Source organism: Polyodon spathula, chromosome 1 (assembly GCF_017654505.1).
Source record: "Polyodon spathula isolate WHYD16114869_AA chromosome 1, ASM1765450v1, whole genome shotgun sequence".
NCBI classification, from domain to species: Eukaryota; Metazoa; Chordata; class Actinopteri; order Acipenseriformes; family Polyodontidae; genus Polyodon; species Polyodon spathula.
Genome location: NC_054534.1, coordinates 84963102 through 84976839, shown reverse-complemented (window position 1 = coordinate 84976839; position 13738 = coordinate 84963102). Strand labels below are relative to the sequence as shown.

At 36.8% G+C, this 13738-nt stretch overlaps 1 protein-coding gene across 1 annotated transcript in view; it reads left to right on the top strand.

Moving 5' to 3' along the window:
* The first annotated feature begins 9367 nt into the window (after nucleotides 1-9367).
* sh3rf1 (SH3 domain containing ring finger 1) overlaps nucleotides 9368-13738 on the top strand; it is a 71048-nt gene continuing 66677 nt past the window's right edge. Inside the window, exons 1-2 of the mRNA XM_041264630.1 lie at nucleotides 9368-9653; nucleotides 11284-11790. Coding sequence (XP_041120564.1) covers nucleotides 11383-11790 — 408 coding nt within the window. The 5' untranslated portion in view covers nucleotides 9368-9653; nucleotides 11284-11382. The remainder of the gene's footprint in view (nucleotides 9654-11283; nucleotides 11791-13738) is intronic.

Below are 13738 nucleotides of genomic sequence, written 5' to 3'. Positions count from 1 at the left end.
TAATTGCAACACTGTAGTGCCCAAGGTTTATGTATATGAACTTGCTGTTTTAATCTACATTCTGCAGCTAAAATTTGCAATTGAAAAAAAGACTGAATACCATTATAGCACCTGCACATTAATGCAGAAGGTTCAATATACGATGGCTTCCAGTAACAATTTCCTGTAAAATATAAATGAGCTACATGAATTGGCTCAAGAAGGCCAGTCCTTCAGCTACATAGATTTTAGGAAATGTGTTCTGTATCACTTAGAAACAGTAAAAGAAAATCACTGTGTGTGTGTACATACAGTACAGTGTACATAAAGTTGCAGACAAATGTATTTGGGCAGTTATAAATAAATAAATAAATAATGCTTTGTCATGTCTTATTGTTCTATTGAAAGATATTGAAAGATGTAATGAAACAACAAATTACTACATAACGCATAAAATGAAAAATATCCAAAAACAAATTTCATACATTGACAAGTATTTGGCCAATCAACATATCTTGCATAAAACCCATTTGTTGCTATTTTTTGACAATTATCATGATTGAAAACCAGCACCTGATAATTGTAGAATAAATATACATAATCAAGTGTTGAAAAATAAATTGGAAATTTCTGATTTAAAAAAAAAAAAAAAAAAGCAACCCAAATAGTTAAAACTAAAGAATACAGCAACGATCTCAAAATGGCAGTGACACAACTAAACAAAAAAGGAGAAGCTACCAGAAAAATAGCAGAAAGACTTGGTTTACCAAGAAGCACTGTGGACTGTTGACAAACACAGGATAACAGGAACTACTGCAACTAGCTCCAGGTGTGGAAGACCAAGAGATTTCTGCAAAATCTGGAAGAAGAATAGTTCAATCAGATCGGCAGAATCCTTGAATTACTGCAAAAAAAATTGACAAGAATTGGTCAGGAAATTCAACGATACCTTAACAAGATGAGTGTCCATGGGTGAAAGTCCAAGATGCAAACATTTGTTAAAAACAATACAAAAAAGAAAGCGATTGAGGTTTTCCATGGAATACTTGAAGTCTTTCTTCAACAAAAAGTTATGGGCGGATGAATCCAAAATAACTTTTTCATGAAAAAAGCAACTATATGTTTGGAGGAAGAGAGAAGAAATTTTAAGGAAAAGTTCATCACGCCGAGTGTTAAACATGGTGGCGGTTGTGTGGTGGTATTTGCTTGTTTTTCTTCCTCAGGCACTGGTGACATTTTAATTGTAGAAGGATCAATGAATGCTGCAAAATATCAAGAAATTCTACAGTCTCATTTGTTGCCCAGTGCTAGAAGGCTTATTGGATGGAAGTTTATATTCCAGCTGAATAATGACCCTAAGCATTCTGCAAAGTCTACAAAGGAATTTCTGAAAAAATGAAAGATTGGCCATCTCAGCCCCCAGACATGAATCACGTTGAGATGTTGTGGATTGACTTGAAGGCTGCTGTTGCAAAAAGGAAACCAAAGTTGATTGCAGAACTCAAAGCTGTGTCTGTTAGAAGAATGGGGAAAAATTGTAACAGTTTTATTAAAAAGCTATATATATATATATATATATATATATATATATATATATATATATATATATATATATATAAATCTATCTTTAAAAAGAACGATATAAGTGATAGAAGTCACTCTGGGGTTTTTTTTTTTTTTTTTTTTTTTTTTAACTGCCCAATACTTTTGCCTGCGACTCTACATACCATTATATTTGCTCATTCTTAAAATTGGACAATGTAAAGGAATGGTCTAATTTGCACTTCAGCCATCCCAGTACTTGAGGTGATCTTTGGTGAGGATTACTCTTGTCACAGACTAACATCCTGAACAAGACTTTAAAATGTAACACCAAAACCTTTAATTTATTTTGGATTATGTAATTTTAATAAATTGGTTTCAACAACTTAAAAATTGCTGGGGTACTCAGTGGGCGGACTCCAGTCCAAATCTGGACCGCTAGTTAATTTTGAACAGACCACCAAGTAATGTGCCAGTCTGTTTTTACTTGCATTCACATTGGAAATGCTGTGAATTTTTCAGACAGTGTAATGCTTATGAGAGTGGTACGTGAGGGTACAGTAGATGTGTCGCTGTAGTAGTAAGTAGCAGATACTCAGTGCAAGCTATGAATGAAACAAAATGTACAAGTCAACAGTATTAGCAGCTCAAATGAAGTAAAACTCAGTGCATTGACTGCTGTGGATCAACATATCTCTTCTCTATGGCTATTAAAACAACCGTCATTAGTAATTTTATTTTTATTTTTTTTAGAAAATATGCAATTGATACAATTTTCATACCTTATTATTATCACAAAGACCATGAAAACATTGACAAGTACCAGTGCTACAAAGCCCATTTTTGTTAAGTAGCTTTTTAAAGTCAATGTGTCAGAGTATTTGTGTTACTTTTGGTACTCCTGACTGGGGAAAACACACAATATGGTGCCATACTGTACTACTTGTGTGTATGAAACTTTGCAAGCAATGGTAGTGCAGCGGACAGAACCCCGGCCACGACAGATGTCACATCATTCCACGATCCACCAAAATATGCTACGTGTGCAAAGCTTAGCAATGACTATGCTGATTGCATTTAAAATGTTTCCTGTCTTGTATCTGCAGATCACATTTTGTGTGCAGATATTCGTTCTCCAAGACGAACATTACTAATATCAGCGTTCTGTTCTGACTGATTTTGACTGACTGTTCCGTTCTGTTCTGACATATCTTTTGTCTCTTTATTGCTCTTGTTGAGCTCACCTGTAACTTGAGGACCTGCCACTTCTCCCACTTACTGTGGGCATTTGCTGAAATGTACTTGCTATAAATGTACTGAATGTAAAAATACTGTGTTTTTTTTAATTATTACTATTTGTAAGGCGTTTTTATTTTTAATTCACTTGAAAGAGAAAGCAAAGTGATTTTTCAGTTCAATTTTTTTTTTCTTCTTGTGCTTCAGTTTTTCTTGCTACAATTTGGTTTTGCAATGGTGAAACACAATGTTTGGCTCTGCTAAGACACATAGGAATACAGTAGTTATACTAGTCTATGGTTATGGCAGGGAAAGAACTCCTGCAGTAACAAATCACTAAAGAAGGCAGACTAGCAAAAATGAGACAGAGTTTTGATTCCCCCAAAAACTCTTTTTAAACCTAGTGAGAACTCTCAAACCAACATCGTGTAAAAACTATATTTGTGTAGCTCTGTGTTTGATTGTCGGTATAGGGATGGGAGTCAGAGTGAAAATGTGTTCTGGACCTTGACCTGGTAACCAAGAATTCTGGGCCTTCACTAAAATAATTGAGTATCCCTGGTGTACATTCACCTCTACTAAGCAATGCAAGGTAAGTTCCATTATTCTGTGGCAAGGATCTTTAGCCCATTCATTTCAATGGGCTATGTGATGTCATAGCAATGGTGATATCTCGGGATAAAGGTTCTCTTTAAACCTGTCCTTGTTGTTTTGAATGACCTCATAGCCATTCTGTACAGTAATTGCACTGTATCTGGTTTGAAAACTACTGGATACTAGCCAGTATTGTACTACAGACATTGACACCAGCAGCCTTACGCACGTTACTCACCACATGTTACTCACTCTACCTTTTGGTTTGCAAAATTTCGTTTTTGTAAGTGTAGACTCGCACGTATCTTGTGCAATCAGTTGAAGCAAAATGGACATTTTAAGCTTCTAGAATCGTACCGTTTATTTAGTGGTTGTAATCTGCAAACGGAAGCAGGTATGTTTTGACTGAAGCTTCAAAAAGAGCAAAAATCTATTTTCTGATGATCCAGAATATCACAGGTAAAAGAATCGGTAAAAGCACAGAACCATCTGTTTCTGGCAAATACATTGACGGCATTGAATGTTTGTAGTACAACACTACTGCATGATTTCAATTCTGCTGCTCTTCAAGGAATGAGCACGGTAAGTGCACATTTAAAGTTTCATTTATATTTTAATTACCAGTGTCTTATATTAAAATTAACAATACATTTTTCTAATCATTAGCCCATTGACAAGTATTTAGCCTTATTATTATTATTATTATTATTATTATTATTATTATTATTATTATCATCAAAAGTAGCTTTTTGCAGCCCTATAGATTATTTCAGAACTTCCAGAGTTTATATAGTTTTATTATGTACAGCTGTAAGATTAAGGTTTATTCTGTACAGGTCGCATGGGCATCTTAACTGAATCCATAACAGCACGCAAAATGTTACTGATGAAAACAGAGACGTGTCAGTTGAAAATCAGGAAAATGTTGCCTCAAGAAAAAAAGACATTGAGTGATATACATTTACTAAAAGCGTAACTGGAAGACAATGGAGAAAACAGGAAAATTCATCAACTACCAATACAGCAGCTCAGCAACATTATGGTAAACAGACAAACAAAAGAATGGCTGAGAAGCCTATTGTTTCTGTTAGGATTTTTATTTTTTTTTCTTTTGCTCTTAAAAAAAAAAAAAAAAAAAAAACTCTAAAATCAACACCATTGCACAGAAACTCACGAAACTTGGAAAGGTGATCGAAACCTAAGGCAAGTTTTGTTAGAGCGAAAATGAAGGTCAAAAGTCACATGGTGCGGCGGCGATATTATAATTAAAAAAAATCTCCGAACTGGTTTACAGCAGAGATCTGAAACTTGGTGCCTATACTTCTCTCGTGGCCTAGATTTACGGTTCAAGAGAAGTCGATCGGTAACATTGTTTGGCGGCCATATTGGATTTGTCAAATATTTAAACGGCTTCACTGAAACGATTATGCCGATTGACTCGGAACTTTGCATACATGGCCTTGGCAAGGTTGTCTATCAAGTTTGTTCAAAGGAAGTCGCTACCTTAAAAAAAAAAAAAAAAAAAAAACACTGCCACCACGAGCCAGTCAAATTTCAGCTATGGTCAAGTTGCAAATATTGCAGTCTTTCTCTATGGTACAATGCAGTAGAGTGATTAAACTTCATACAGTAGTAGAAGACTATGAGAAATGAATGTCAATGAAAGAATGAAGTTGATTGATCACATGATTTGGCAGCCATATTAGATTTTCCAAGCCAAATTTTTGTATGTCTGTAAAATTGCACAAAAATTCATAACACTTGGTAGGATGGTAGACACCTAAGGCAAGTTGCATCAGAGCGAAAATGAAGATGATTGGTCACATGGTGTGGCGGCTTGTGGCAATGTTGACCCGCCCCTATGTGTATTTAATATTGGTGTATAGTCATTGGTACATGGGATATAATACGGGTTCGAGCATGAGTGTTTAAAATGTATATTTGTATTTAGGCACGAGGATTACACAGCACTTCATGTGCAGGTAAAATATAATATGTGAGCACAGGGAATTGCACTTTATTAATTCACGTGCAGTTGTACCGAGACTCCAGTTGAATGATTGATTAACAATTGAGTCACGGTACAGCTGCATAAAAGCAGCATGTTTTCACTCACTCGGGGTTGAGTGTTCGGTGTGTGGAGAACAGGTTAGAGAGAGGAGATTTATTAGGATTACAATTGATTTTGCGTGCTGGAAGTGCCAGCACGGTACTTGTGTTCTGTTCGTCCACCATTTCTCTGTCTGACTATTTGTTTTGGCCCACGCGCAGTTTATTTGGTAACAGTGTTTGTGTTTTGCTCAACCTTTTATTTTCTGTATGTTTATTAAATACGTGCAGCGTGTTGCATTCACCATTTCACCTCGCAGTGCTGTGTGTGCTTTTGTGGTCTGACATCACCACTAAAGCCAGCTTGTTCACACGTGGTGTCAGAACCTGGACAACAGCGCCTCCAAGATGCAGGCCAGAAACGGTACTGCGGGTGGTAAAAAAACGCAGGAGTGTTTAAAAAAAAAAAAAAAGGGAAAAAACAGCCAGAAAGGAGGAAGCAGGGCTGTGGTGTTTCACCTGTGGCAAAACCTGTCACACCACCAGGCACTTGTGTGCTGTTCGATGAAATCGTTACTTTAAATCAACTAAACCCGTTCCACAGGAATTATATTCCAAATACTAGTTGCAATGTTATTGAGCAGAGAAATTATAATTTTACAATCAATTGTGCCACAAAGTAATAACAGAACTGATATTATTTTGATTGCGACAAGATAATTATATAGCTAGCTTACTAATCAAAATTCTTGTTACATGTCTTCTCGTTTCTGAAAAGCCCTACAACACTGACAACCTTGGCACTGGCCCCAACTGTTCTAATGGGATGTACAGAAGCAGATGGAGCCGACAGAGTTCTACCAGGAAAGGTGTGCGTCTCAAATGTGGTCCATTTTGAATGGGGTCTACATTGGCAAGTTTCCGTGTTGTTAGAAACTCCACATTCTCTCTCCATTGTTGTGAGAATGTAATGTAGCATTTACTTCGTATAGCACATTCCTCACGCTATATGATGTATGCGGCCAAACCAGGGTACGGCTTAAAGGGTAGGTACATAGCCTTCTGCTAAAAAGCTGCGCAAGTTGACCACAAAGTAAGTTTTTTCCATGGAAACATATCCAAAAGCTATATCTTATGTTCACAAAAATACTTCACTAGTGAAGATCCAGTTTGTGCCGTAACCTAGTGTAACTTTCTACTCTATAACTAATGGCCATAACGAGCAATTCGTCATTATCTGAGATCTGCTGGAAGTGTCCCAGGCAAAAATAAGCATACAGTATGTGAGGTTTAAAAAAATATCATCGTTCGGTATTTTTTTAATTTTTTTTGTACGTGATGTAATTTATTCAACATTTCAGATTATTGCCATTTGAAATGACAGTGCTTTATAGTTTAGTTGTTTTATAAGCAAGGTTACTGAGGCAACTACAATTTAAAACATGCAGCCTCTTGCAATAAATAAATAATGAAGCCCCTTGCAAAGCACAGAATGATATTTCTTTTAATCCTTTACACTTCTGCTATCTTCCTGTTTGGTCATCAGATAGCTAATTGCTTTAAGTAGACTTTTCTGCCCCTTAGCAATAGGATGTATTTCATTGTACACTAGCCTTAAGTAGCATCTTTCATGGGTACCAACCAAGGATAAAACGTTTGTACCCCAAAATGTACTAAATTAGCATAGCTGCTAATTGGTGCCAGTGGTCTCCTTTATTATTGCTGTGGGTTATCCACTGCACTAGGCTTCAGCAAGCACTTAGTTGAAATAAAATCTCTTAAACCTAATTCATTGATAGAGTTGTTTTAGAAGAACAAAAAAGTGAAAAAAAAACTGCTGGTTCCACGAATTTGTTCAAAATGACAAATACTGGGATTAATGTCAGCTTGCTTCAAGATTTACAGAAGCCGTAAAATATCTCTATTTAAAAACACTTTCTGGGATGCGTAGTCAAAATGGGATGACATTTAAATAGCTAGGCCCGGCCAATTCTGTATGTATTATGTGTGTCTAGTTTGACTGGCTACTGCTATTGAGTTTTCAAAAGTGTTATTTCTTTTTTTCTGGCATATTTGCATAATACTAAAATGTAAAAACCATCTGCAGTGATTGATAACGTACTCAGCTAGGTTGTAGCAGTTTCAATATACAGTGCCTCCGTGAAACCCTGGAGGGAAATGGAAGATGCAAGTGGTATTGAATCTTCAGCAGCTCCTAATGCAAACGTGCATATATTTTGTATCACAACTCAGTCAGTTTTAATGTAAATACAAATATTTTCAAAATGTAGAGCAACATTCTCCCTGCAGTGTTCTTGACAAGTCAAACAGTGTAGTTCTGACATCAAAAAGATCAAATTGATTTTACATAGTGCTAAGTGATGGGGAAATAATAATAAAAAAAAATGAATTACCTAATTCAAATAACGAATTAATAAAACTGCTTTACCATTTTTCACCCCAGCTGATATGTTTCATCATTTATTTTACACATTTGAATACAGAAGCTTGTGTATTTATTTACAGTAGTATATGAGAGAGAACAATACAAAATAATAGAGTATTATTTATTTTTGCAAGCAGGAATACCTTTTAATGATTGATGAGCATATTTGGACAGAAAACCTATTGTTGCACGGTAAATTTATATATTTTAGAAACAGCTCAAGGCTAGAGATAACAGGTTTAAAAAGTCTATTTCAGTTCTGTCCTTCAAATGCTTCAGTGAACAACACCAATGTTTGTGTTTTAAGTGGCCATTAAAAACAATCATTCTGAGTCTGACCTGTTCTTTTGAAGAAACAGCTTTGTCTTTTAATAACGGTTCAGTTGAAGATTTAATTCTTTATTAGTAGAGATATTTCTTTTAAGAAAAAAATAATTTTCTGCAAACTAATGATAGGCTGCATGCTTGAAGAATGACGACAGCTAAGAAAGTGACCCAGCAGTGTGATGTGTCAACCTCACTCAACTACCCCAAGTGAGGACAGGAATCTAGTCATATCTTCTTGTCCCCAACAAAGACTCCTTCAATAGCTCTTGTAGGAAACACGCAGGGAGACATCCAGCAAGTGGTTACAAGCTTGCCACAGGTAGCCTACAGAAGTAGATTATAGACTAAAACAATCTGTTTATTGTAATCATCAGTATAACTTGACCAATAAAGCCAGCTCTTTCCCACCCAAACATGTTACGAATAGGAGTGACTGGATGGCAAAAATAAAACTAGTTTCCCTGATCCTTAAGCCATTTCTATAGTTGTATTTAATATATATACACACACACACACACACACACACACATAATCAAATGCTGCTTAAAAATAGTGTATAACTGTTATATGTTTGAATTCATTAACCATGTTAAAGGACATGGTAGCACATGCTGTTACTCGTCAACTCTTATGATATCGTATAAGAGATGTGCCTGGAGGAAAAGACAAGCTAGTTTTCCCCAACAAAAATTTTTGCCTTGCTCCTCCCCTGGCCCGGCCCCCGTGCTATGCCTCAGATTTCAACTCAAAGCCCTGCCCCCAAAATCACACTATTTCAAACGAAACGTGCGGGAGGTAACCATAAATACATTTTAATTAAAATAGTAGTAATGCTCATTTCATGGAAAATACTGTAAATGTAAAGTGTCAAAGTAAGCAACGTACTAGGCCTTTCCCCCTCATAGCCTCCTAGTGATAAAATGTATTGCAATTATTTTTTTTACAAACTGTATGCAATTTCCTCACTTCAGAGTATATACGAAAATATGTTATAACAAGAACTATTTCACATAAGTGTTTAACAGTTGGTTAAATCACATCTAGAAAATTCTTTCGTGCTGTTGTGAAAAACAAGATGTGACGGTCATAATTATTTTTCAGTAAAAACATAAGGGAGTTTACTTTTGTAACCGACCGAGCGGATGGGCATAAAAGGTCTGGGTTCAGTATCCCATCAAATCAATTGAGCTCATCATGGCGTTCGGGTAGCAGCGACGAGTCTCTCTTGCTTTCGCTTTTCTGTAATAAATCGGAAAATCTTGTAATTATATAACATGTTTGATATATCCAGCTTCAAGCGAATACGCTATGTTCATATTAGGCCCTGTGTTGTGTGAAAATAAATAAATTACGGATTTTGTGAAGAAGAAAAAAAGCGATTGTTGGGTTTTGGTGGATTCATTCTCAAGTAGTCAAAGTCTAGGAGAGATTTGTTGGGAGAGAGGGAGAGGGGGTAAACCAACAGGCCCTAAGTAGAGTGGTAAGTTTTAAAATATTTTTGTATCTTTATATTTAATAATCGCACATATATACTATTGACTTTTTTCCTTTAAAAAAAAAAAATCTAATTGAATTGTATTACGAGCACAACTTTTGCTTTGGTTTGTTCAATTTGCAACATTATTGAAACTTATTTAAAAAAAATTCTTGCCGCATTCTAATGTTTGCGTTATCTTGCTGTGTAAATGAAAGCTTTTGAAAATGCGGTTTGGTCACTGTTTACACCTGGAAGATAGCTGTCAAATGCAACGCTTTGTGGAATGTTTCTGGTAGTAGATTGTACAGTGCAATCAGGCTTTAAGTAAGACCCGATGTTTAGCATTTTCTTTTTCTATTTAAATTTAGAAGCTTCAAAAGACTCGTGTTAATTATTTGCTTGATACGATTTCATTGTCATTTATTTATTTATTTATTTATTTATTATAACTAATCAGGTTTACTTAACATTTTTATACTCGTCTGCCGGGGGAGACTTGATTGTCGCCAATAGTCGCTTTGGATTGCTACTTACGCAGCAGGAAAAAGAAATTGTGTGACACTGCCGGGAATATATTTACAAGGGTATTTACATACTTTATTCGTTTGTGTGGTATAATATCAGATATAACCTTTAGTATTTATATGTGTAGACATTTTATTTTATTGTTTCAAGTTTGGATTTTTTGTTTTATTATATAAAGTGTTATGACTACTCCCGATGTTTTTCTGTGATTGTAGGTATCTCATCTAATGAAACCTTTTCTATAAACCAAAGCCCAGATTTTTTTTTTTTTGTAGTCAAATATCTAGTCACGCAATTGGTAGTCATAACAAGTCTTAATTGATAGCGACTAATTGGTGTAAAAATTAGTTGTCACTCTGTAAAAAAGAATGGACCCAAGATCCAGAATAAGAATTTGGTGCAAAACGTTCGTGTCATCTTCACAGTGCATGCTGCACTACTGTGATAATCTAGACCAATGATTGCACATATCGGTGTACTGTGGGCTTGTAATGTTTGGAAATGTACATACTGTATCCATATAAACTATGAAATGGTTATGGGAATTATTTACTTCTGTAAATAGCGGTTTGACATGCTTGTATTTATATTGGTCGGAGTGAAAGTGTTTGAACATTAATCGTCAAGTCTTAATATAGACTGAATCCGTACTGGTTTGACGCATGAACAAGCAGTTTGGTTGGAATCTCAGTTGTGCAGGTAGTCCCAGATTCCAAGAGTAAAGGGAAATCAGTCACAGTAGTACACTGTTATTAATGCAATTATAGACTGGCACCTGTAGTAGCTCCGTAGCAATACGTGATTAAGAAATGTTTCTCTTTTTGGTATGTTCCTGACCTTCAGCATATTCCACAGTTCTTAGCAGCGTTTTCTTTTTGATAGTGGCGATTCCAATGCATTGTTGCCTTAGCTCATCCAAGTATTAGAATGCCATCGTTTTGTGTAACAGGTCTAAACTACCTTGCATTAATAGCATTTTGATGTCACATCTTTACACTGCTGACGTTTTTCTTTTCTCTCTCTTCTGACTTGACTATTTGTACATATTAAATGTTTTAGTCATGTTATATTAGTGAGTTAAATCCAAATTTCATTGTTTATTTTGGAGATGGCCATTATATGGTGAAAGAGGCATGGAAGTGACATGATCCAGTTATTGCAACGGACAAGACTCTGCATGCGATTACTGCATTCGTCGTAGAGTTCCATGAAGAGCCCAGCAATGGATGAATCGGCCCTGTTGGACCTGCTGGAGTGTCCTGTTTGCTTAGAGCGCCTTGATGCTACTGCAAAGGTCTTGTCGTGTCAGCACACGTTCTGCAAGCGATGTCTGCAGGGGATTCTGAATTCCAGGAGTGAGCTGCGCTGCCCAGAGTGCAGGACTCTGGTGGACTGCAGTGTGGAAGAGCTCCCCAGTAACATCCTGCTGGTCCGACTACTGGATGGCATTAAACAGAGACCGAGGAAACCAGGAGTGGGCAGCAGTGGCAACGGCACCAACGACAATAGCAGCAGCAGTAGTGTGGCGCGGACACAAAGCAGCGCCATACGAGACCTCCAAAGTAACCAGAACGGACAGCAGCAAAGGATGCAGGCAAGGAGCCCTCCAGTCAGAGTGAGTGCTTTTCTTTCCTCAGCTTTTGAAATGGACAGTGTTTTATCACATATATAGGAGATTTCTTACAGAAAGCATTTACAGTTAGATAATTTATCGAATAACCACATTCATTGAGCTCAATACTGGATATAAAGTTAGTTACGCTAAAGAAAACCGTTTATTTATTTAAATCCTTGCTTTTAATAGTTAAGCTGCACAAGTGGATGGGATGTACGATGAAATAACTTTTATGCATTCATTGCAGCTGGAGCACCAGTATGGTAACTAATATTCAAAAACCTTCTATTAGTCTAGCTAAAATCACTCCTGTCTACTAGACCAGGATGTTGTGTTTTTTTTTTGTTTTAATTTGCCTAATTGTGTATTTTTTTTATGATTTCCTGTTAGTTACGGATTCAAACAGTTACGAAATGCCTTGGACAATCTGAGACTTTAAATTGTCGAAGTACAACTGTGTCATTTATTGAAGCTGGGAGCCACGGTGTAGTAAATTCATATCACACAGAAATTCCTCAGAAACCCATTTTCTGAGTTGTTAACAGAAGCAGGCTAAAGTGTTTGGTTCTGACTAAAGAAAAGATAATCTGCAAGAAAAGTTTGAAGGGGTGTGTGGGTTGGGCTTTTAAAATGGTGCTTACAGAACTGCCCATTTGTGCATGTTGTGATCCTGTTGCTCAAACAGCTCAGGCTCCAGGCTGTTCTTTAATGGGTATGTTAAGTCTGTTCATGACTCCTGAAAAAAGGATAAACATCTGTGTAGCTAAGTCCCTGTGTGTCAGGATTGCCTGTGTTGGAGGATACAGGTGAGTGTATAATTTGCTTAGAGATTGAAAGTAATTATCCTTGGCCAGAAATAACTGTTTGCTGTTTGTTGTGTTGTCATGGTGGCTACATTTTGTTGTCGTGTGTGTATGTGTGTGTGTGTAAAATATATATGTGTGTGTGTGTTTTTATGTTTCCAAGCAAGCAAACCAATAAAAATGTATGTTATAAGGTGTGGTACTGTTTTAAGGGAAGAAAGGGCTCATAAGGTTTCTATTTCAAAGACATTTACAACCTACAGTAATGCCTCGTTTGCACTGCCTTTTTTCAAGTATAGGTGAGCCTGACGGTCTGTATGAGGGGAAGTTAGATGTCTGTCTGCATTCCAGACAGACATCTTTTAAGTCAGATTTTGTCAGATATAGCTCACAAAGGAAGTAGTAGTGTGACAGTAAAAGGTAATGTGGTATTGATTGAATATGTGCAAACAAGAAAAGGTGTGTGAAGCTGAACAAACATTTGTGGCTGTTTTTATTTTTGGTCTTTTTAGACAGCTGTCAGTAGACTTATTAATGAGGTTTTGTCATGCAATAAGAGAAAAGTGGTGGAAAACGGACGCCTTTGTTGAAAACTGTTTTTCTTTTGACGTCCTTCTGTTCAGCACATATTGGTCCTCTGGGTTATGAGATATGAAACTGCATTGCCTGAGGTGTAGCTGAGTATAGTTGAGTGTCGGTGTAAACGCCTTCCAGCTACGCCTTACCCTGATTGTCCAGCTCAGCTACTGTGTACCGGGAAGGCAGTGGAAACGAGGCCTATCTAAACCATATATAGAGCTGGGTTGGTGGCTGTGCAAGTTAAAGGTCACGAGTTGTGCTTTGGGTTGGAACTGTTCTTTTGGTAGCAGAGTTGTCCTGTCCATTTTAATAATAGAAGTATATCCTAAACCTACTCCATGCATTTCCTTGGATTTGACATGTGGATTTTACAGGGGAACAGCACTGTTAAAAATATAGAACTCTTATCCTCTTATGAGGTTTGCGCACCGCTCAAATGGACGTTATGCGCAAATGCGCCATCTTCGAAACTTCTTTTTGCGTGCCACAATCCGTTTTGCGCTGTGCACGAATATAATGTCTGCATAGTACAGTTTGGCGGGAGTGGCCGACAGTTTCTGAGGTCC